General features: G+C 37.6%; 2 protein-coding genes across 3 annotated transcripts; one reads left to right on the forward strand and one right to left on the reverse strand.

Annotated features, from left to right (window-relative positions):
• Positions 1–27: 27 nt before the first annotated feature.
• Positions 28–7,519, reverse strand: anxa3b (annexin A3b). Its single transcript, XM_042508945.1, has 14 exons — positions 7,420–7,519; positions 6,936–6,975; positions 6,472–6,519; positions 5,524–5,611; positions 5,268–5,362; positions 5,063–5,176; positions 4,755–4,845; positions 4,588–4,667; positions 4,165–4,221; positions 3,382–3,475; positions 2,510–2,605; positions 2,304–2,362; positions 1,539–1,661; positions 28–522 (listed from the first exon to the last, which is right to left on the reverse strand). The coding sequence occupies exons 2-14, from the start codon at positions 6,945–6,947 to the stop codon at positions 463–465; spliced, it is 1,017 nt and encodes a 338-aa protein (XP_042364879.1). The 5' UTR covers positions 6,948–6,975; positions 7,420–7,519; the 3' UTR covers positions 28–462.
• A 1,647-nt stretch (positions 7,520–9,166) lies between these two features.
• Positions 9,167–23,348, forward strand: si:ch211-282j22.3 (ER degradation-enhancing alpha-mannosidase-like protein 3). 2 transcript variants are annotated; one of them, XM_042509274.1, is made up of 21 exons: positions 9,167–9,725; positions 9,851–10,314; positions 10,458–10,503; positions 11,775–11,875; positions 12,699–12,738; positions 12,867–12,979; positions 13,166–13,319; positions 13,853–13,987; positions 14,226–14,331; positions 14,885–14,982; positions 15,169–15,294; positions 15,402–15,485; positions 15,853–15,936; positions 16,060–16,184; positions 16,351–16,516; positions 17,295–17,452; positions 17,536–17,653; positions 18,840–19,013; positions 19,200–19,365; positions 19,510–19,701; positions 20,340–23,348. In XM_042509274.1, the coding sequence occupies exons 2-21, from the start codon at positions 10,163–10,165 to the stop codon at positions 20,603–20,605; spliced, it is 2,604 nt and encodes an 867-aa protein (XP_042365208.1). In that variant the 5' UTR covers positions 9,167–9,725; positions 9,851–10,162; the 3' UTR covers positions 20,606–23,348. The 2 variants fall into 2 exon arrangements, with proteins under 2 accessions (XP_042365208.1, XP_042365207.1); XM_042509273.1 differs by having other exon boundaries at positions 9,167–10,314.
• The last annotated feature ends 1,807 nt before the right edge of the window (positions 23,349–25,155 follow it).

Here is a 25,155-nt window from a genome sequence, read left to right on the forward strand (position 1 = left end):
TTTATATCTTTGCTCACTCACATCAAATAGTAGAATACAGTGTCTTTATTTTATTTAACGTTACATGTATGGTTACATCAGTTATTTATGTGCCAGCTTTTAGGCAATTTCTGTTAAGAGTATGAAAGAGAGAAAAAAATATAAGAAATGGGGAGTTAAAATCTATCAGTTGAATACAAACATTTTTACAAATTCAGAGACATTTCAACAGCAACCCCATTTCCATTATTATTATCCGTGTGTGTGTTAATATTCAGTCTTGACAGCACTGTGGTTTAAACAGTCAGTCAGTGGGAGTCCACATACAAAAGTATTTCTCGATGGTTCGTTCCAGCTAAGTTCAAACGAGTTTATCAGTATGATGCTATTGTTGAGGTCGTCTGACTGGTCGTCCAGATTAGTTGCAGTTCTTTCCATCTGTACTTCGTACCACATGTTTCTCATCAGTGGAGCTGGGAGGAGTTACTCGTCTTGGCCACATAGATGTTTGAGGGCGTCGCCGTAATCGCTTGACACTTCAGACTATACAAACATAAAGGGGGAGGGTATTCTGTTTTAATAACCCATTATGTAAAACAACACACGTATGGTGTATTTTCATGTTAAATGGTGACTTACATATTTTAAAACCTGAACCCTGTTGCCATGTTTTTGTGTTTAAGTGATTCATGAGAACAACAGTTTTTGAAATTGGTCCAGTATTAAGTGAGAGAAAAGCAGCAGTCATTTTACAGTAAAAGTGCTTGTTTTTGCCACCGACAGGCTCACATTATTATTTTAATTGTCTGATAACACTAAAAAAGGATCCCCACACAGATAGAGTTTTTCTTCAGATCCTTTTTTTAAACCAGTAACAGCCCCAAAATTGCCATCGCCAAACCCACCAGACTCCATTTGTATAAACAGTAATTTAAGGGTGTGTAGAGGCAGCATATTTTAACATCTAGCTGGGTGAATTGAGGGATTTATGATAATCAAACCAGAGTTCGTGATTGTTGTTACAGAGAAAAGACGAACTGAGAGTTTTTTGTGAGTTTATTTTGTTTTTGTCAGCTTCGAATGTACTGTGTTTCATGACAATAAAATTACTGTTTATTTAAATGGAGTCTGGTGGGTTTGACGACACCAAATCCAAACACTTTCTAGTTTAACAAGAACGATCTCAATCTGTAACTGAAAGGTTTATCTCTGCAGAGTTATTTTCATGATGTTATTAGACACTTAGAATAATAATCTAAGCCTGTCAGTGGCAAAAACAAGCACTTGAACTGGAGGTTAATCGATGGTGCTCAGTGGCTCACGATTGCCACCGCCGTCTACAAAAATGATTTCTCCCTCCATTAGTCACGTAGACACAAAAACATGATTAATTGTGTTTCAGGTTGAAAAATACAGAATTTGCCCTTTCACAAGTCAACAACATTCTTGCCAGTGTCTCAAAACAGGATGCCAAGACATTCAATATTTGTTGCACATTGACATTCATGTCAAATATAATGAGCATATTAAATTACATCTTTGTGGGCGTGTGTACTGACCTCTAACTGGGAGTAGAGGGAGCATCCAAACAGCTTCTTATATTCTGCTCTGATGTCCAGCAGGTCCATCTCTGAGCGACTGACTATTATCCTGGTCAGAGTGGACTCTGTGGTCCCCGCACCCTGGACAAAGGAAAATTTTGGAAACGGGGTAAATCAAACAGTCATTTGTTTACATTCAATATCCTGCATAACAGCAGTTTTACATGTTTGTGGTTATCTGCTTTCGAGGTTGTTTACACATTTCAACCAGTGGTGCACATTTATTCAAAGCAGTTGTGGCTTAACATTCCTTTCCACACCACTGCTGACGAATACAAATGTCTGCTGTGGCTGAAAAGGACAGTGTGCAACTATACAATATGTGGATTTTGTTTTGGGAGCCGCTGGCTTTGGGATGTAAAAAGCCCTCATGATACAGATGCACATGCTCAGAATCAGAGAGGGTGGAAATTGTGGTTTGTTTCAGTTGCTATAATGCCAAACAGATAATTATAGCAAATATAAATAAGTACAAGCACAAGTATATAAAAATAGAAATACAGTAATAGTAAAAAGAAAAAAAAAGTATATATAGAACGCTGAGTATGTAAGTGTAAAATATATATGTAAGAAATACAGTAAATGACAATTAGCACTAATATGTGGATATTTAAATTATAATATGGATAATGCTGAGTGTGAAAAGTGAAAAAAGTAAAGTAAAATATGCCTCATGCTACAATGTATAAAACGAGTATGTAAATGAAATATTGCACAGCTTACCCTCATGCTCTTAAAAAGCCTCTCAGCCAGGTATGCAGGAACGCTCTTCACACATTTAACTAGACAAGTTTAGAAAAAAAGTTTGTTTTATTTTAAATGCGTCTCAAGTGATTAACTAAATCCCACATGAAGATGCAATAGAATAAAAGTAGGCCACTGTTCAATGTAAGATGATATATGTGCACATAATGACACGTTTTTCTCACCGACAGCCACTAGTAGCTTCTCCAGGTCTCCAGACATTTCGCTCTCGATGCTCTCCTGCAGAGTCTTCTTACTGATATTCTTGTACTCGACCAGAGCTGCCAAAATATAAAGATTCAATACAGCTTTTTTCTTCTGTTAAGGGTGTAACATGGATTTCATTTAATCAATTTCTTTATTTTAGCCATGCTAGCAGCACAAAGTATAGGGATGGCAATATCGGACGTTTTTTTCAGTTTTCGTTAAATTTTGTGCAGATGTTGATGATCCCCTGAATTTTTACTGAGCGCCACATCAAGATTAACCAGAGTTCTCAAAAACTGAACTAAAAACTAAAACTAGATGTAAAATAACTTTTTATTTATCTGAAATAAAAATAAAACTAGACTAAACTAATTCACAACAATATTGTGTGCTTAAATAACTAACAAAGTATACAGGAAATGTCTTTAGTTTTGGTCTTTGTCAGATTGGTCAATTTTGTTGGCACAAGCATGACAAGGCATTGGTGGGAAAAAAAAGTAAAACTATTACTGAAACTATTAAAACCTAAAAAAACAACAAAGAATTAAAAAATTTTCTGTAACATGCAAACCCACTAATGAAAAATACAAAACGATATAACTCTGGTAATCATCAGGTAAAAATTTAAATATGCCTAATGCTTAGAACAAACCCCTGCAAAACTTCTGACATTTCCGTCAGCCTCGTGTTGTTTGTTTAGTGCAAATAAGCAAACTAAGATGATGGACAGGGTCAACATTACTCCTGCCTTGCATGTTAGCACGCAGGTGTTAGCATTTAGTTCAAACTACTGCTGTGCCTCAGTACAGCCTGACAGCACTGCTAACATCCTGCTCCGGGTTGAACTCACTCTGTCGGAGCTGAGGAATACTCCTGTGGCACAGGATGTCGATAAATTTGTCCTCATCGGTTCCCCACTTGTTCTCCCCTGCTTCATACAGAGCCTGGGAGGGACGAGAGAGTGTGAATATGCATACAGCTTCAGACTTTAAATGTTCATGACAAAGTGCATCATGTCGTTTACATTTATTGGTTTGTTTTTTGAGGGTTTGACATGCTAAGCGTAGAAAAAGCAGGTTAGACTGGAATCAGCAACATAGCTGTGTTTGTTTGTGCCTCTTGGTCCCCTGAAGGTGTAAGGTCCACAAAAATGTAAAAAAAAAATAACTGCAAAAGCACTCTTTCAATCTGTGTGATACACTAACTAATCTGCCCTGCACTGTCTTTCTTTTTGAAATCTTAGTTTTACTGCAGTTTCAGCCATTTCTTCAATCATATTCAAAATTTTGCCTTTTTAAAAAACATTTTCTCTGCAGTATCCACGTGATTTATAAATAATTTAATAAAATAAAGACAAAGCAAAATTCAAGAAATTAGATGATAACAGCAATAATAATAATAATTAAAAACAAAAAAAAAGTAGCTTGAAGAAGGGAATTGTGTGTGAGGGTGTGTAGTGGTGTGAATGTGTGTCACAAGGAGATAGAGTGAATCAGGATGTGACATGTATCATTCAGATTGTGTTGAAGAAATTCATGCTGTGTTTCTTTTTTAACAATCATGACATAATTTCTTTAAATCCCCAAAACATTAAAAACAAGGGTTAATGAATGAATGAATTTTAATTACATACCTTAGCGTCTGCTTTAGCTTTGGCAGAATCCACGTTGGTGCTCTCGTCTCTCTTCCCCTGTGAGGACCAACACATGAACAGAGTTTGTGATAAGTTTAATGAATGCAATATCTGGCTTTTGCTCTTTTGAGTGATGAGCCTTTTTGAATGACATTTTAACATACTTGTCACAATTTGATCATGTAGATGACAGGCTTTACAGATCTTGCAGAAGACATTTATTTTTCTCAATAATTTAGGCCTCTTATCTAACCGAAGACAGACATATCAAACATTTTTCTCTTAAGGTTTTTTTCCTTTACATTTTTTGATATAGGAATGAAATGTTCAGACTTGTCCAGCCACAATAAATTCAAAGCTTCAGATCTGATTCTCATTTGTTGGCAATGCAGCACACCACAGTTTAAATGTAACGCACAGTACCTCAGCCAAGATGAGCAGCGCTTTGCCATAATCTCCAGACACCTCCGACTGCAGGTCATGAATCAGGGATTTTCCAGTTTCTTGAATGAAACAGCACAATATAAACAATAATCTGAGTTACTATCATATCAGTAAAATCACAAATATTTTTGTTAAAGGTACTAAACCTGCAAGGTATGCTTCAGACAAGGCCGCAATCTGTCTGTTGGATCTTGAGGCAAAGATCTCTGTCAGCGTGCTCTCTGTGGTCCCTGCACCCTGTATGTGATATGCACAAGTGAATTACAATGTGAGTATATCAAAATGTAATTAAGTCAAACAAATCTAAAGCAAATTAAGTCTGCTAAAACAAATGAAACTTGCAGAACTATTGTCTGTTTCCCCAAAATTTTCTTTGAACTCTGATCAGCAGGCCAATACAGACTGTTCTGATTCAGGGTCATTACCGCTTTAAAATAATCCAGCACAATCTCACCTTGATTGCTTTGATGACCTCGTGGCAGTCGTAGACAGCAGGAGGCGTTATCAAGGCTACCAACAAGTCCTCAAAGTCTCCGTGGGTGTCACCCTCCAGGTCATCTGCTAGTTTCTAACAGAGAAAGGTTAATAAAACACATTTTGGTCTACATCTTTGTCACAACACTCAGTCAGAACTATGATTTAAAAATACATTCATATACCCTTCCGGTGGTTTTCTCGTAAGCCTTAGCAATAATCTGACGCTGGGCGTTACTTCTTTGTGTCAACACCTCAACTAGGGTCTTTTCTGTCGTTCCTATGAGGAAGAGGACAACATAAAACAGCCTGAGCACTTACACTGAAATTGGAGAGTTCATAGGTTCCCAGCAGATATAAAAACATGTTCCACTGACTGACATTCAGTAAAATATTATTAATGTGCTTTACGTGTTTGTCTGATGATGGCGACTAACTTACCAAGGCCCTCCATGGCGTTCCTTAGTGCAGACACATCTTCATCCACTTTAAAGTTTACCTTGTCCTTCACAGTTCCTCTTACATTGGACTGAAAGGCACAGAAACACATAAAATACTCATACATAACAACAAAAAAGTATCCTCCATATACAAGTTTATACCAGGGCCGCATTGTAAAACATTGGGCTCCTTGGCACAGATATGCAAAAGGCTCAACCACCTCTTCTACATAGGGGCAAAACACACAGTCCTTGTTGTGGTTCTGCCTCTTTTATTTGTTGTTTTGCATCTTTTTTTGATTCTGACTTTCTTAAAAGGTGAATTTGAGTAATATTTGGGGTTGTTTTGCCTCTTCTTGTAGTTATTTTTTGTCTATTAGCTGTTCTTTTGTGTTAATTTTTAGTCTCTTCCTGGTAGGTACTTGTTAATTTCAGTAATACCTTACAGGTGACACTTTGGGCCTCTGGGCCTGTACCCAGTAGGCCCTTTCAGTAATCCATCCATGGTTTATTTTAGGGGTCTTAGATATTTTTTTTCAGGCCAAGGACCCCTGAGTTCAAAGAGAGACAGAGCAGGGACCCCCTTTGTATCGAATATGTTTGGAAAAGAGCTTCACAGTGATTCAGCATCAGCTGACTCACTGGCTTGCATAAGGATTCAGTAAGTATGATGAAAAAAAATTATTATTTTTTTATGTATAGGATTTGCTAATTATATGTTGGATTTGTGTATGTTCAGACATTAAAAAAAACCCTTAAATTACTAAACAATAATTTGACGGTCTCCCTAGCTCTGAGCACCCCCTGTTGAAGATTGGTTTTATACAATATGCTGTCTAATATATTATATCCAAGTTTCCTTACAGGATTTGTCCAAGCAGTAGCAACCCATGTATTCATGATCACCACCACAATCCCACCAACTGAGTGGTAAGAATTTATTACTTACTGTCACAGTCAGTGAGGAGGGGGAGTCCAAGAGCAGGTCCAGGTCATCCTACAATATGAGTCAACAAATTATGATTAAATCATTACCATGTAATGATTCATTATTCTATCAGTCTGCCTCATTGTGATCTCATAACAAAATGTCAACAAATTTGCAGTTTCATGTATATAGTACTTTATATTATATTTTGATTATCTTTAAGTATTTAGCATGTTATTATTTTTATTTAGTATATTAAAAAGTGTATTGTAATCTCTATATTACACATTCTATAGATGTGCAATATATGATCTATATGCACATATCTTATTCTTACAGAATATGTTAAGGTTTATTATGTGCTTTCGAGATATATTTTTTTCTTCAAGTTTGATATAGAGTTCATATCACTGTTTTTACTGCTCTGCCTACCTATATTTTTGGATTTTTTAAAACTATAATGTGATTTAAATACAACCACTTACCCAAACAGACATTGTTACTCTTGTAGTGAAATGTCTTCAACTGGGGAAAAGAAAAAAAACAGTATCAGCATCTTGATATCAGTGGACAATGATTTAAATCTTAAGCTCTGGACTCCTGCTCCTTTTTATATTTTTTCTGATTTTTTATTTTCGTCTTCATCCTCTGACTCACTACCTGAGCTGCTGATATCCACCTCTGGTTATATGAAGAAAAAAAATCCATTGAATTATTCTTCTAAATGTTTTCGCATAAATCTACAATAACTGCTCGCATTTGACAGTTTGAGGTGGACCACCAAGCCCACAAAGTAGATTGGACACGTATAACTACAACTACAGAGAGTGAAAACCTAAACATGTCAGTGTTGACCGCTGCTGCAGGCCTACGAGAGAGGCTACAGAGCTACAAAGCATGAGCGAAAATCTAAGCGTGAAAAAGACATCTATAAAGACAATGATCAAATTTATTTACGGTGTCTCTTACCTCAGGGAGAGGACAGATAGATGTAAGAGGAGGAATTTCGCAGCGAGACAAAATCGTCACACCTTTCAGAGAAGTTCAGGAGGCAACGCCCATCGTCAGCAGGAGGAAGTTGAATCATGGAGAGGGTTTCCATAAACTCCTCCTCACATGCACACAGTAACAGTGTTGCCATGTCGTTTCTCTTTTATAGACGCAAAAAGCAGTTGGGATTCATAGCCGACTGTGCCTTTCTCTGTAATTTGACTCCGTTGCGCAACACTTCTATTGTCTACTTAAAAGTAACATCAGTATGCACAATATTTGTCAAGCCTCTTTGCCTAAATACAATAATCAAACAGAGACAAAACATAAGATGCATTTAATAACAAGAAAAAAACAAGAAGAGAATGGATATGTATGTGTGTAAGTTATAGGATATATTTGAATAATAAACTAGATCCTAAGTCCCTGCTTTATCAGTCCTTTTTGTTTCAATGTACAGTTTCATGTCATGTTTGAAAACGTACCATATAACCAGAAAATTAAGATAAGGACATAACTTATGTCCAGATCATTTTCTTACATAATAAAAAATATAATTTCTTCTGTGTAAATTAATCTTATAGCCTCATAACATATCGAAAACATGATCAAAATCAATCCAGATGAATTGAACATGAAGGCAGCATTCAGATAATAAGTGGAGTAGAGTTTTCTGTGTCACTGTTACAGAAGGTATTTCTCAAACCTTAGAAGCCATTAGATTTCACTAATAACCCAGCAAGCTCTTTAATCACTTACAGTGAGTCCAAAGTCATGTTTGCGCTCAGGGCAGGGGCTAAGGACATGAGTCAGAGAGAACGAGGAAGGAAGTTGAGACACAGGAAAACAAATATTTGTTTTTAATCTGCCTCATCTCTATTTCATCAGGGAAGTAACTTAATTTGGGGGAGTTTTTGATCTACATGCAGGCCTGCCTCAGTCAGTCTAGGTCATTTAGTTGAACTAAGCTGGCCCCTTAATCAACAAACAACATCAAATTAGTGACTATTTTCAAAGTATGCAATTAATTAAAGGCTAGTAGCCTGTAAGCAAATTTCATAGATAGCTCTATTTAACATACTGTGGCAAAACTAGAATTATTGTGATCCTTTGGATTGTTTTTTTTTTTTACATCTTTTATAGGCCTATTTGAGCTCCACTGTTGTAAAAACTTAAGCCTACTCTAAGTGTAGGCTAACAAACCTCAATTTTTACTTATACTTTTTACTTTTATTTCTTAGTCTTATTTTTATTATATACAGGCTAAGCCTAAAATCACACCAAAGAGGCAGAGGGACAGTTGCAACATCTTGTGGCAAATTGTAGTAACTACAGATGCGGGGACCAGAAAACCTTCAAAATGTTACATGAAGATTTGTGGATTGTGATGCTGCCTAGATACTTCTCATTGGTATCAACATGTTTTCTGGTTCAGTGTTTTCTTGTTGAAAACACAAATTAATATTCAATAAATGTACCCATTTAGTCAAATATAGTGTGGATATGTACATGGAAGAATAAGATAAATAAGATGTAATAAGATATGATGACATGTTCTAAGACTTTTAATTTTATTAAATATAGGTGTGTGTGTGTGTGTGTGTGTGCGCGCGCTATTTATTAATTTTGTATATATTTATGTTTACATAAAATAACGTTATGATTTACGCGAATACGTCCTTCTTGACTCCGCCTACCTTGTGACGTATGTCGTACGGTGATATTTGGAAAATATGCCCTGCGTAAAACGTGCCAGGGAACCTTTCCCTGTGCCTGGACAATTATCCTACGTCCATTATATTGTCAGACGGCACCTCTGAGTATAAATCCACTTTAAACTTGCTACAGCCATATATAACCACTTGAAGAGTGGGACTTGCAGAAGGAGAGACTTCACGTTAGTCTACGTGGGAGTAAATCATGCCTGAAATATTAAACTCAGGGCAAACATCCCCCTGTGGCCCCAGCAGCCGGTGGTTTAACAGCCGCTCTTTGACAGCTCGGTAGCTCGGTACTCGACGTCAGGCTACTGTATGACCGTAGTGATACTTGGCGACGTGTCATCCTCTTTTTAACATTTAACTATATGACAGTCCGTTTACAATTCAAGTTATCCACTTATCTTGAGACTAAGATGATGTGTCGACCTAGCTTCCTTTTTAATTTAGCTGTTAAGCTAGTTAGCTAACTAGCATTGCTGACGGCTAACTAGCAACATGTTAGCTGGCTAGTAACAGGGATCCTCCCAGCACTGTGGCGGCTAGCAAGCGTTAGCAATCAATTTGGTAAATATTTTCTTAATATTTTTATTTTTACATTTCTTAATTTAACAAGAAGTGTGTTGTAAGTCCTTGTCGGGCTCTCTCTAAATATTCAGTGTTCCGTGGTCAGTCTGTTTTTTTCTTTCCAGGAAAAGGTCAACAGTCATTGTTTATCGAGGCTCAGCTGTAGCTAGCTGCCTCTATTGTTTACATGGATACGGTCAGCTGAAGTGCACTGAGGGCATGTGGTGGTGGTCACAATACTGGATCAGCTACAGAACAGTGGATATATGGAAATGGAGCTGGGAGGTAGCTAACGTTTGTCCACAGCTGCCGAAATGAGGATGACTACCGGGGCTTTGAAGGAGGACAGCTGTGCCTGCTGGACTGTTTGACTTTGTGCGGGCGTTGGACAAAGAACAGGAGTTTGTTTGCTCATATTAAACCTGAAGCCAGACGAGATGGGGAAAACAGGAAATAAACTATGCTGGGAGCTGGTCCACACATCGGGCGCTGGGATGTTGCTGAAGGCGCTGCTGATCACCAGTTTGCTTGGCTGGGTGAAATGTCAAGAGAGCCAGAGCATGACAGCAGAGGAGAAGACTGTTATCAGGTGAGGGATGGCGATACAGACATATATAACAGTGTTTAAATGTGTGTATGAATGAGTAGCAGTGTGGAAGTCTCTGCAGTATTACAGTGTTCATTTTCTCATTTGATGTTAAATATGTTATATTTTCACTTTTTTTTTTGCAGGGACCAAATTCTTGAAATGTTTGATCACGCTTATGGCAGTTACATGGTAAGGTGTTCACTTTTAAGCAATCATTTTAATCACTGTAATTGTATAATGGTATGTGGATAATGATTTAGAGCAATCATATTCAACTTAAGGCCTGCGGGTCAAATCTGGCCCCCGATAGGGTGCCGGGTGGCTCCCCAACCATGTTCTAAGTCACAATAATTAAAAAAAACAAACTGGGAATTGTTTTTGTTTTCTTAAAACCCTCAAAATGTTTTACAATATGAGAGATCATGTCCTAAATCCTAGAAAATTGGTAAATCCTATAAATGTTCTAAAATCCTAGAAACCTCCTAAAATTCTAGAAACATGTATAGGGCGGCTGCATCTGGCCCCTGGCCTCCTGTCATTTTGCAAAAGTGCCCCCCAAGCAAAGCAAGTTGAGTATCCCTGTTTTAGAGGTTAAAACTCCAGCTTGTAGCATAAAGAATAACTTCATTGTTAGACTAATGTGTTTCAGCATTTGGCCTTCATCAGGGTAATTCAGTTAAAAATCCAGTGTGTAGGATTTAAACAGCATTTGTTTGCAGAAAATATATAATATATTTATAGCTGTTTTTATTCATTTCAGATCACCTAAAAATATGAATTGTTGTGTTTTCATAACCTTAGAGTCAGCCCTTTATATCTATATATAAAAGTGGATTAAACCTATATGTGGCACACACACTCTATCTGTTGAGCTAGAGGTTCCCCCTTATTCAGTGTTTTTACTGTTTTAAATCACATGGTCTGTTTGATTTGGAGAGAACATTTGATTCGGTTACCATTAAAAACCTCCTGAACAATGAACACTGGAGTAATTCTACACTAGAAGTTTCAGCTAGTTGCAATCTGCAGTCTTCACTATTAGATGCCATTAAATCCCCTTTGGTCTTGCACACTCCTCCTTACGGAAACGTTTCATTTAGTGGGGTTGTGCAGAAGGTAGACAGTATTTTTTTGCAGCTGCAGTGTCAGTCTAGTAAAACAGATGCCAGCTTCTGCTGTTATTTGATTCATGGTGTTCTTAATAGTGTTGATTCAACTTTTGTCAGTAATGACAGAGATGTCATCTAGGAGTCAGTCAAGATGATCAGGTCTAGACTCATCAAGTGGTTAAGAGTTTTTAATGTAATAGGCAGCATCTCTACAAGTATTTAGTTTTAGGCTGCTAGTTTATTTTCCCTCCTAGAGAATTTTCAACCCTCCAGCCATCTTTCGTTAATGACACATTTTTCTGTAGTCTGTTAAATTAAGCCTGAAAACTGTTACTATTGTTTGTGTTGCAGAAATATGCCTATCCAGCAGATGAGCTGATGCCTCTGAGCTGCAAGGGGAGAGTCCGTGGTCAGGAGCCCAATAGAGGGGACATAGATGACTCCTTGGGAAAGTAAGTTTAGTTAAATTACCTTAAACAAACAAGACAGGTATTTTTAATCCATTAGTTATATGCTATATGCACACTGTAAAATGTGTATTATGTACGGTAAATGGCTTGGAGTGCTATGTGCTGCAGTTTATTAAGTCTGCCTCCATACTATCCTTTGCCAGTTATCAAGATTCACTCTTCACTGAGAATGTTAAAGGCAGAAATAGGGAGTAAAAGAAGAAAAAAAACACCTGTATAATGTCTAAAATTTCTTCCAACTTTAATTATAATGAAATTGAATGAATGAAAAATATTTTAATTAACACTTAGGTAACGTAAGACATCCTAATCTAAATTTCTCATTAAGAGTAATGTGTAGCATCTTTGTGTTTTTTTTGTCACAGTCAATGAAACGTGATACTGTTAAATAAAGCAGCAAGTTGAGCAATAAAATGCTTTCAACTTGACCTGAAAAACTACTTTGGATTTCCATTTTTTTAATCTTCTGAGAAGACAAGGGGTAATTTCTTTATATAACATTATTCTCTTTCAAACAGATTAAATTTGACACGGAGTAGATGCCCTACTTTCACAGGAATACATGAATTAGGTGCTATTTAAGTCAATTAAATGCACAAGAAGGCAATAAATCATGGACTTGCAGTATAATACATCAATTACTATTATTATTATGTTGCATAATGTAATTTCACTGCAAATTTAACAGATTTCCCATTTAACAGTCTGTGGCTCATTAAAATGAAACTGGATCAGTGGAAAAGTGGGACACCAGCTCCACTGTACTGTGCATCTCATCATAACATATCTTCCACCTCTCCTGCAGGTTTTCTCTCACACTGATTGACACCCTTGATACCCTGGTGGTGAGTACATCTTCTGTTTAGAAGCATAAAAGTCAGCTTTTGTTTTGAGTTCTCACCATGCTTTTGTTTTCAGGCTTTTTCCCTCTTGTTGGCAGTGGATTTATTTGTTCCTGTCTGTGTGTGAGCAGGTGTTAAACAAGCTTGATGAGTTTGAGGACGCAGTGAGGAAGGCTGTGACAGACGTGCGCCTGGACAATGATGTGGTGGTGTCTGTGTTTGAGACCAACATTAGAGTTTTAGGGTATGTCATGATTTATTTACTTTTGCATGCTACATTTATACTGTTATGCTCTTCTGGATGTAGAATTAGTATTTGATTACTATTATTACGCAGAAATTTCGTGCTGTATAAAGGATCTCAACCTATCCACTTCAACCTTTCTGTTTAATTTGTCTTCCTTTTCTTCCTCCATTTAATTTTTCCCAGAGGGCTTTTGGGAGCCCATGTGATGGCCGATCTGCTTAGGCAGCGTGGAGAGAGGATGCAGTGGTATCGTGATGAGCTCCTACACATGGCCAAAGAGCTGGGCCATCGATTACTGCCTGCCTTTAACACCACAAGTGGCCTTCCCTATCCTAAGGTATTTCTTATTTTATTGTTAAATATCACAGTTCTTATTTTAGATGTATAACATGCAGATGGAGCAGACATACTATTGTCAGATCTTACCACAGATGGCCTTGAAATTTGACTCACTGCATTGACAGTGAATTTAGTCAGTGGTTCTTAAACTTATTTCCAGCAATAAAGCCTTTATAAAATATTCTTTCAGCCAAGTAGTTTTAGTGGAAACACACAGTGAACATTTGTTGCAGCAGTTGACTGTTTATAGCAGTTAATGACTGCTTATGGAATTTAATTTCATTTTTTTATTTTTCTTATTTTACTATAAATGTTTCAGGAATTATGCATGAAATAATATGTTTTAAGTTTACATTTGATAAAATCTTCTAGTACCCTCTGCAATACTCCAAAGTACCCCTTCATTTACCTGTACCACCATTTTAAAAGTAACCAGAAATAATTTGAGCTGAGTTTATTTCAAGGGCCTAAAGTAGACAAAATGTACCACAATAAGAGACAAGATTAATGTTTTATTTTTTGGTTTTCCAGGTGAATCTGCGGTATGGAGTCCTCAACCCACTTTCACGTACAGGCACTGAATCAGATACTTGCACAGCGTGTGCTGGAACAATGATCCTGGAGTTTGCTGCCCTCAGCAGACTGTCAGGAGAGTCTGTGTTTGAGGTATTACTTCCCTCTGCCTCACTAGAGATCAACCTTTTGTAAATATTTGTAGTTTTTTAAATACACCCTTAATTGAAAATGAGTGATATAAGAGTAGAGTTCAGTTGTTTTCTTGGAAATTATAGCTAGCTATAGCTATAACTGATACCAGTAGTTGAAAGATAACATCATATATGAATAGGTTACTGTGTTTTACCAGAATTTTTAAAAATATGTTATATTTATTATTGTTTTACAGGAACATGCAAGGAAGGCTCTGGATGTCCTCTGGCAGAGGAGACAGAGGGGAAGTGACTTGGTGGGGACAGTCATCAATATCCATAATGAAGAATGGGTCAGGAGGGGTGAGTCAAAATTTTGAAAATGAGAACCACAAACACTGATAATTAAGAAATACACATAAAACATATAAATATTCCATAGCTCCATCCAAGGGGTTGTAACTAAGGATTAATTTTCCCAGTTTTTCCAAGTTTAAACAGACATTCAAACTTAGACCACTTGAAGAGTCTAAAGGTAAGAAAATACTCAGAAAATAATCCAAATTGAGCACATTTTAATCTATAAGGTTAATTACTGTCCAGAAAAATATTGAGTGTGTCGTAAGAGCCATTTAAAATCCTTAATTTACATTTTTCATTAAACAAATTGTGTGTTAAATACTGAAATGTATGTCATATTGCACCGTGCATCATGAACATTGTACATTTTACTACCAAACATAACAACAACTCGGTACATAAAACAAGAGAAAAAAAAGGAAAGCTTAATTGATGAGTATTTCTGGTTCTGACTTGTCAGGGTAGCAATGTTAAATCAACTAGTTGATTAATCACACCTATCTCCGCTCTATATTTGAACCATTTTGAAGTTATCTTCTCATTTATGTGTTTGCAGACAGTGGAGTTGGTGCTGGTATCGACTCATACTATGAATATTTGATGAAGGCCTACATTCTTCTAGGAGACAATGTGTTCCTGGAGAGGTTCAACATTGTAAGTCGTCCATCACTGCACGCCCACGTAGAAATCTCTATCCAAGCGTTTGTCGCCTGCTGCATTGAGCTACCTGTTGCCACATAATTGGCTCACTACTGACCATTTAGTTCATAATGTCATTGTGTGTTGAAGCCATTTCTCAGTGTTTGGTAATTTATGTGTCATGATGTGTGTTTGTAACAGCACTACAGTGCCATTATGAAGTACATCAGTCAGCCTCCCCTGCTGCTCAATGTGCACATGCACAACCCCACTGTGAGCGTGCGCAGCTGGATGGATTCTCTCCTGGCATTCTTCCCTGGCTTACAGGTCAGAGATCCTTAGTTTAGTATCACATTTACTGCCATTAAGACACAATAGAAGGCATACAAAAATGTTGCACACATTTCTATGGAGTGACATTTTTTTTCACACAGGTCCTGAGAGGAGATTTAAAACCAGCTATTGAGACTCATGAAATGCTTTACCAAGTAACCAAACAGCACAAGTTCCTCCCGGAGGTAAAAAAAAAAAAAAAATCTGTTCTTTCTCTGTATTTATTGACATATAGTAAGCATATATAAACAAGATAACACTAAATAGGGGTGGGTAATATGGATAAAATCTTATATCAAAAAATAGGTTCGTGACAACTGTAGCAAATAATCTTAATTTGAGATATGTTATGCAATATTATGTTATAGATAATGGCATGAAAAAATCATGACATTGACCAAGTCAAGAAATAGTGAATGGATTTTGTTTGTGGCTAATCATACTTTGCCTATTCTTAATTAAATCTGTTCTTTTTTATAAATACCATATTTCCCAAAGGAGCCAGTGCACTTAACATCTTTTGTTTTCTTTATTTCTTATATCTCCCTGCAGGCTTTCACTACAGAGTTTAGAGTTCACTGGGGCCAACACCTACTGAGACCAGAGTTTGCAGAAAGCACCTACTACCTCTATAAGGTGAAAAACCTGGATAGTGTCAAAGACAAACTAAAATAACTCAAAAAAACCCCATAAAGCATTTTTGGTACACTGAATGTTAAATGTTAGACCTGTGGTTGATTTAGATTTTTATCATTCCAGGCCACTGGCGACCCCTACTACCTCAGAGTGGGACAGTCCATCGTGGAAAAGCTCAATGCCTACGCCAGGGTGCCTTGCGGGTTCGCGGCTGTGCAAGATGTTCGCACTGGGACACATGAAGACCGGTATACAAATGCCATTACACATGTGTACACTGATGTGTTTCGTATGAAAGAGCAACATTAGGTGTGCTCTGGTGAAGCCCTTTAGTTGATGAAATAATTGTAATTGAACCTCAAAATATTTCTGGTGAATGTTTTGTTTCTGTTATTTCTCTTTATGTGTGTGTAGGATGGACTCGTTCTTTCTGGCTGAGATGTTTAAATACCTGTACCTGATGTTTTCGGAGAAGAGCCAGCTGCCCATCGATGTTGACGACTACATATTCACCACAGAGGCTCACCTTCTCCCCGTATCTCTCTCCACCACCCAGCCGCCCTGTCAAGGCAACAATACGGTGAGAGCTCATATTTCATCACAAATGGTGTAATAAAGTATATTTTTGTGTAAGAAAGGGACATATCGACATTCTGTGTGTTATTACATTATGAAGCCTTGACTGACTCTTTAGAGGGGACCTCTTATGCTCATTGTCAGGTTCAGGCTTTTATTTTTGGTTTCTACTAGGACATGTTTACATGCTTTAATATTCATGAAGCACTTTATTTTCTTCATGCGGTCTGCGTTTAAACACCAGTGCTCACTCTCTGTCTGAAAAGCTTCATTTTAGCGCCTGTCTCTTCAAAGTGTCCCTCCTGAAAAAGCCCAGTCTGCTCTGACTGGTTTGGGTTTCCGAGTCATTCACATCTGGCTGTCTCTGCACATCATATCAGCCAGGAAATAACTAGCGGCACTTTCTACCATGAAAAACCCCTAACAATAAAATCACCTAAACCTGCTACAGGTAGCAGTGTATGCAATGTAAACATGCAGTAGCGTGCATGGGGCAAATGACCATATAAAGAAATCCGTCACAAGCTGATGTCAGTCTGTCTTAAAAGTAGGAAAAAAGGTGGAAACAGTATTAAGAACAGTCTGAAGCCTGAGGGTATTGCTTACTTTCACATACGTTTACCTCATTATTTGAACATTTGGCCACATTATTATAAACATCTGACACTAACATATGACAGAAGATGAGGAAAAGCATAATAGGTCCCCTGTAATAGGTGAATTGACATATGAGTGTTGGAACTAAAAATGTTGTGTGTTTAACTGTTGGTCCTGTGTTTCAGGAGACTGTTTCTGTTTCTCAAGAAGAAGATCTGTTCACACACTCCTGCCCCAGCATAGAGACGTTGTTCCCCAACAACCCCTCATTTGCCAAAACCATCCGGGACAGCTACAAGTACCTCACCGGGGTGGGACGAGCCTTCCACCCCTTACCTGTCAGGTGTGTCCAGTGTTGGAATTTAGAGTGAAATCGGCAGTGAAACCTGTGATTACCTTGTGTTTTAACTTGTTTGTACTTTACAGGGAAATTGAACTACCACTCCATGATAATGGGATGGAGCCAGTAGAGTTCTTAAAAAGCATGGGCATTTCTCTCACTCCACTGAATGAGGTCATGGCAGGAGACATGGGAAGTCGTAAGGTATTTGAATCACTTTGCAATCATCTCATAACATACAGTTCTGCCATTCTAGACCTCCAAAATCTAGGCGAGTAATCGGTTTGTAACTACGCCCCAACATTAGCATGTTGTTGTGGCATTATACAATGCAAGATGTTTCTCTTAAAAATCATAAATTAGCTTTTAAATGAGCAGTTGTAGGTGTAGATATTTAAGAGTAGATATATTAATGAAAAGATCTTTTACATTGTGCGGTTGCAGGCAGATTGGTAATTATTTAGAGACATCATTGTGCATCTATACATGCATATACATAAATGTGCTATATGTACTTGTTGAAAACCCTGTTCTTGTAAGTTAAACTCACTATAGGTAAGGGTAAAATGGCTCAGAAATATCACCAACATTATTTAGATATTTTTGTGATTTCCTCTAGCAGTAGTGGCTGCAAGATATCTGGAATCGTAGCAGATAAACAACGGTATAAAAACAAACATTTAACTTTCTTTAATTGCAAGCATGCAAACCATGTTTTGAGTTTCTGATTTAAGACCTTTCATTGTCCATTTGGCTCCAGTGATGCACTCAAACAAGCTACTAAACCATAAACTTTTATGCTGTGAACATGCTTCAATGGAGCTGTCAAAGCAGGTTATATAACCTGCTGTTGAACCAATTATATCTTTCAAACTGTGAAACTAACAGGGTGTTGAGCAACATGGATTAGAAAATTATAAGCTGCGTTAATCAAATGACAGTGCTTTTTTAAACAAATTTCTTCATCTTCTTATCAGCCATGCTACACTCATTTTTGTATTTACTTAAGCAGTAAATATGCCCCCTCTGGTATCATCACCAACAGAGAGGGGAAAAGGAAATAATTCAGTGCCAGTGAATGGATTACCAATTTCATTTTGCATTTTTAAATAGTCTATAATTATTGAGTTAAGAGCAATGTTAACTGAGTGAAAACTGGGTCAAGGTAAAAAAAAAAAAAATTAAAAACCTTGAATGTAGGTTACTATAATAAACAATATAACAATGTCCACAAATTTCCTGATAAACCATGAGAAAATTGAACTAATAATAGCATAATATTTTCATACAACTTCCTGTTCTTAACTAAAACACCACACTTTTCATTAAGGGAAAACAATTAATTCAAATGACATGCATATCTTACTCTTCTAAACATTAATCCCTTTAGGAGCATAAAGGAGTGTACCGGGTAAAACTTGTGGCAGAGGTGAGCCACATGTCAGAGGAGGAGGAGGTGGTGCCTCATGTAGTTCAGCTCATATCCCCACCGTTTCTGGGTAGGACAGTCCTCACAGCGGGACCTGCCAAGTTTGGGATGGACCTCACCAAGCAGGAGCACGGGGTAAGCTTCCTATGTGACATTAATATGATATAGACACCACAGCTCTAAACAAGTTGTGTAGCTTTAACAGTTGTTTAATGATATAAACTTGATCAAAAATCTTAAATGCAAAATGTTACCTGTTTTGTTTTACCTGCACTTCTCTTTATCTCCGCACAATAACACACTCAAACTCTTGTGCTGCAGGTGAAGGGCAGCATAGTGAAAGCCTCCCCCTACACTGCGTGTGGGCCAATAGATAACGCAATGGAGCTCAAAGGACATATCGCTCTATCACTGCGAGGTGACTGCATGTTCGCTGTGAAGGCTCGTCATCTGCAGGAGGCAGGAGCCATAGGAGTCATCTTTATAGGTGAGAACAATCACCAGAAGAGCTGAAACCACTTTTTTCCTTGCATCCATCTCAAAGCCCAATACGCAAAGTTTAGAATCGCCAAATGCTGATGACTGAATCTTAGAGAAATGAAAAAATTTCTCCCTTATTCTCTTTTTTTAGACCACCGAGAGGGAAGCAATAGCGAGGAAACTCCCCTCTTCCAGATGGTTGGAGATGGCGACTCCACTGACGACATCACCCTCCCTTTGGTCTTCGTGTTCAACCGTGAGGGTGCCGTGCTCACGGCTGCTCTCGAGGAACATCACAATGTGGATGTGCTGCTGCTGCCTAAAGAGAGGCAGCTGGGACATGGTGAGGAGCAGGAGGAGGGAGATTAAAGGCTAAAGATGGTCATATTCTGTGTTTTTGTTATTGAAAGCACAAACCAAAGACCAAAACCAACAATGTGTTGGGCTGTTTTTCAATACTTAATAACTTTAAAAGGGACCTGTAGTGTTACAGACATGATGTATTTCTTTATGTGGTCATCTGGTCCATGTACTGCTTTTGTAAGTTATAATTTTTTATGCCTGGCTTCACCTACTGGTTTGAACTTTCCTGTTTTGGAGCCTCAAGTTCAGCATTTTGGCCGTTGCCTTCTTGGCTATTTGGAGCCAAAAGGGGCCGTGTTTGGACGAGTGGTTGGAGCTGATTTATAGACTGTAGCGACACCTCGCGGACAGCCTGTCACTCAAACAATCTCATCCTTTAATATGTGTAACTTTAAGCCTTAATGAAACATAAACAAATAAGTTTTATAAAAATTGGTTGTTTTTCACATTCCGTTTCCTACACTGCCTAATGTAGCTTTGCCCCTTTTGCATAAAACTTGTATGGATTATTCATTGAGAGAACTGCAACTACAGGTTACAAAATTACATCAAATGTCAAATCTTAATTAATTTCTGTTCTTCTAATTTTGTATATCATTGGCTGTCCTCATTGTCCAGATAAGACAGAAAAACCTGTTGGCATGAACATCAAACTCCGCCTGGCAGAGGAGGGGGAGCTGGAGGACAGTGTAACCAGAGGGCCCACCTTGAAGTTTGTCTTGGAGAAACAGGAGGCGCTTCTTAAGGAGGAAGAAGACCTCAGACAGCTACCACAGGAACAGCATTTCTGCACAAAGGCAGCAGAGAATGACAGAACTGAACCGTGTTCAGCAGATTCCTCTCAAACCACAAACTCTGACAGTGCACCAGACGCAGACCCCTGACCACCGCTGATCTTCAAGCAGCCAAAGTTCCTAGCACTGATCTTTCATCAGTTTCTGAATGGTGCGTGCCTCAGAGCCCCTCACTGCCCTACGTGGAGCCCTAAATGACCCAGCCTGCATGTTTACAACCGATGGAGGAAAGGAGTAAAGCAGTGTCTCATCCTGGCTTTTTACTTCAACTGGTAGCTGAAGGGCAAAAACTGTGGGTGAGGATGGCTGTTGCTGCCCACACCTAGCCTGTAGTGTTGCTATTGTAGGCACATTCAAGGTGTTTGTGATGATAATGACGTAGTATTTAAAATTACCTCACCTTAGAGGAAAACATAGATAAGGTGAAAATGTACTCAGCTAGGTTTTCATGAAGTGCAGTTTGTTTTATTGTAGAGTGCACCTTTTCACTTCAATAGCTACTGTTGAGTATCCAGTGATGACCAGTAGGTGGAGTTAGCTACCTTAACCTCTCAGTAAAATAATATCAGCAGATGAGGGAGATGAGCTGGGGCCAATTTAGAACGTTTATTTTATTTTGTAATAGTAAGCAACTTCAGGGAATTTCAAAAACGATTGCAGTTAGCTAGGTTGACCCATTTGATGAAATGTGTGTGTGTGTGTGTGTGTGTGTGTGTGTGTGTGTGTGTGTGTGTGTGTGTTGTGCATTTCCTTTTTGCTATAGAGTGTGTATATATGTGAGTGTGTGTGATGATACCCAAGAAAGCATCTCAGCTAAATCACCGTTGCTATCAGATGGACCCCCCTGTTTTTACTAAGTCACCATGCAAGGAATTAAGAATAAAACTCTGTAGTATCAATAATACCATGACTCTTAGAAGGAAGAAAGAAATTAAGTTACTTTTTTCTAGCCCACAAATAACTGGGCAGTTATTGTTAAATCCTAATTCATCTTTTCATTGCAAAAATTACCAAAGCTGGTTTTGTTGCAACGAAAGTCTACATGTAACTCTTGTTGAGTTCCAGATTCAGCGTCACAGGTTGTTCTGCAGTCTCAGACTGATATGCACTTTGAAACACGAGTATGATCGTCTATGACAGAATCATTTCTTTGTGTCTGTTGCAATAAGCAGTTGCAGTCATTTCTCATCCCGTTTTACATTGTGTAATGATGCAGTGTTTATAGCCACCATTTAAAGTGAGGAGTAATGCTACTCCCCCTTTTCCACCAACACAGAGCTGGTCCTGTCCCAGTTTTGCTCCTAATTTTGAACCATTCAGAATATTTCGACCAAAAGTAAATTAGTTGAGAACCGACCACCGCTGAAACCGAAACCGGAACCCAGGTTTTTTCTTGACCTGAAGTGTGAACCACAATGACATCAGTGGGCGGGTCGTAGTTAACAGGTTAGAAAGTGAAGATGGACGAAGGAACAATGAAGAAGAAGAACATGCATTTATCTCATTAATATTTGATTGATCATTCTGTAACAACAAAACAAAAGTTTAAAGGTTATCAATATGATTTGCAATTTTGCCACTATTGTTTGCGTCCTTTGTGCATTTTGCAATGCCTTCTGCTATTGATGCATCCTTGATTACAACAGTTCTGCGAAAACCTGGAGGAAGCTCAGGCAGGTTCATGTGAAAGCGTCCTGAATGGAACCGGTACATGAACCAGACCTAATTTGGTGGAAAAGGTGTGTGGAGGGGTAGTGTAAAGGTCTGGTGTGTAGGATTTAGTGGCATCTAGTGGTGAGGTTGCTGAACTGAAACGTCTCCCGTGTGCCACATGTGTAGGAGAACTACGTTGGCCAATGCAAAAATGCAAAAGGCCGAATCTAGAGCCAGGGTTTGTCTTGTCTGTTCTGAGCTACTGTAGAACAACATGGCAGACTCTGTGAAAGAAGACCTGTTTCGTGGGTAGATATACAGTAAATGGCTCAATCTAATCTAACAAAAACACAAAAATTCTTATATTCAGTGATTATACACTAAAGAAAACATAATCATGAATACTTGATCCGATTTCTGCAAATAGATGCCCCTAAATCCTACACGCTGGACCTTTAAAAAGAAATGAAATTTAATATTTCTTTACATTCATTGAAATTGCTTGAGTACAGCAACATTTTTGCATCATCTAAAATGGTAATTTGTAAACTGGAAAGGCCAACTGAATTCTGTACATTGTCTGTTAGTCTCTCACACTTTATTAACTAAATCATATTCTGGGCATTCTTATATGTAATCACTTTATGCAACAATCAGAAAGAAGCATTACTCTTTAATCAGTTTGTTTATATTGACTTCATTCTCACTAATAATTTAATTGCATGATTTTTGTCTTTTTGTGGTACATTAATGTGGGCTAATGTTTGTGTGAGAAAAACACTTTTCATGTCAGTTTGTTTATTTTATGTTTGTACAGAGGACCCGCTCCTGATGCTGCTGAGTTCATTTTAAGTCTTAATCCAACCTTTTTTTTTTTTTTTTAAAGCCTGTATGAGGCTTTGCCAACCCGTATACCTCAGGACTGTTTATGTGACTGTTCACACAGAGAAGAGGGACGTGGACAAGAAGTAGGAGATTCTTTCTTTTCTTTTTTCAATAATTTGTCATGCTATTTAATTCTGCTGTTTATGAAGGTTTCAGTTCATCTGTCGCTAAAAGTCAAAAAGTGCCAAAAGAATGCATGACATGGCTCCTGTTTCTGTTTCCCATCTTGTCTGTTTAGTTTCTGACTGTGAGCTGAGGCAGTCTCATCAATAAATTTGAAATCACAATTATCAAACTTTTTTCTTTTTTTTAACTTCACTATAGATTAACATTACTCTGCAGTTTCAGCAGCTATGGAGCATATCAGCTCAGTAAGAACAATCATCTTTATATTTTGAGCTTTTTATATAAAGTATAGAGCACCAACAATGTAATATTATTTAATAATAAATATATGCATTTGAATGCTAATATTTACTTTAATACTACCAGATATAGATTTCTTTTCTACACATTACATTGCCCTTTGAAACTTTAATTTAATTTAAAATCATGGAAAAAAGGCAATAAGCAACCTGAGAAGTAATGACTCAAAAATTTCCAACAAATTAATGATAAAAAAAAGTACAAGAGAATTAGCAGCAATGAAAAAAAGGAAGACAAATAAAACCAAAAACAAGGAAATCACTTGGAAAGTGTTAACAATAATTTTGCAAAATTATTCTTAATAATTATGATAATACACTAAATGAGGTCTCTCTCTTCCTCTCTCTCGTTTGTTCTTTTGTCCCCAGGAGAAGATGAGGGAGACTCTGAAACCTTTTGTACCATACTGTACTGGAAAAAATGATGAGGTGCAAGGTGACATCGTTATTAATGACAGAAGTGATGCAGACAAGAGCAAACGTGTCGTTTAAATTTTTTGATAGTACAGTGGAAGTGCATTCATACTGTTCAGACTGTATGAAGTTCCTGGCAATCATGTATTATTCACTGGAAGTACTTTCATATTCGTTATTGTTATTTGATTAATGTTATTTTCACTAACATACTGCTACACAAGTTACACAAGTTATATTCCATTTTGATAACTGACAGAAACAGCTACAGTCATGGATGGTGGCCACCTATAAAGATTTTTGTTTCTGCGCATGTCACTGAATGTTGGCTGTTGTTTGGTTTAGTCTCTCAGCTTTATGCAAACAAACTTGTCATCAGCTGCCATTCATCATTTGGCCTGTGTTTGTAAAAGAATAATAGTTATGAATAGGCAGAATGGACAACAATAGAAAGAGATTATTTGCTATATGTTTTTTTTATTTGATGTGCAATCATACATCTCATAATATGTGATGTGGCATCATTTTACTGCACCTGCTACCTCTTGTTAAATAGGCAAATATACACCATCAACTTTCTCCCTCAACCACTATCTTCATTAGGCAATAAATAGCCAATCGGAGTTATTTAATGATTATTTAACTGATAATAAATAAATAAATGATTGACTGACGAAACGTAAACTCATTTGAAGCACTGAAATAAGATTATCCATTTTTTTATCAGCTCAAACGAACAACGAATGTCATTTAACGCCGCTTTTACTACGTCATCACGTCACACGTAACCCTGCTCTGTTTATCACGCTGCTGCCTTCAGGTGCTGTGGGAAGCAGTGACATCTGGATTGTAAGACTTCTCAGAAACATGTGCTGGAGTTTAGAATAAAGGCATGAAGGATTACATTTAGAAATATGAATTTCCATTGATGTTTTAGTTGTTATGATGTGAGTGGAGGCTATCTTTATATCGATAAATCAATATACAATTATAGCCTAATTATATTTAAGTGGGTCCCAATGCAGTACTTAGCCTAACTATGTTTGCTGGCAGTCATTTTCACTCTGTTCAGTGTCAGCTGCCATGTTTGTATTCATCTAACATCCTACCATACGTTTCCCATATTGGCTAATATTTGCTTTCTATGGGTAAAAGTTTCTTTAGGTCCACTCACAAATCTTTTCTAGAGCATTTAGCCATGTGTCACTGTCAGTGAAGGAAGGTTACAAACATGGACAATTATAAGGTATCAGCCTACTACTA

The sequence above is a fragment of the Plectropomus leopardus genome, chromosome 20 (assembly GCF_008729295.1).
Source record: "Plectropomus leopardus isolate mb chromosome 20, YSFRI_Pleo_2.0, whole genome shotgun sequence".
NCBI lineage: Eukaryota > Metazoa > Chordata > Actinopteri > Perciformes > Serranidae > Plectropomus > Plectropomus leopardus.

Coding starts and splice junctions, on each gene's coding strand:
- anxa3b (XM_042508945.1), bottom strand. Junction 5,177..5,267: donor ACGAGAAAACCACCGGAAGG/GTATATGAATGT, acceptor TTTCTCTGTTAG/AAACTAGCAGATGACCTGGA. Junction 4,222..4,587: donor CGCTGCTCATCTTGGCTGAG/GTACTGTGCGTT, acceptor TGGTCCTCACAG/GGGAAGAGAGACGAGAGCAC.
- si:ch211-282j22.3 (XM_042509273.1), top strand. CDS start 10,163: ATGGGGAAAACAGGAAATAAACTATGCTGGGAGCTGGTCCACACATCG. Junction 10,504..11,774: donor ACGCTTATGGCAGTTACATG/GTAAGGTGTTCA, acceptor TTTGTGTTGCAG/AAATATGCCTATCCAGCAGA. Junction 15,295..15,401: donor CATTCTTCCCTGGCTTACAG/GTCAGAGATCCT, acceptor TTTTTCACACAG/GTCCTGAGAGGAGATTTAAA.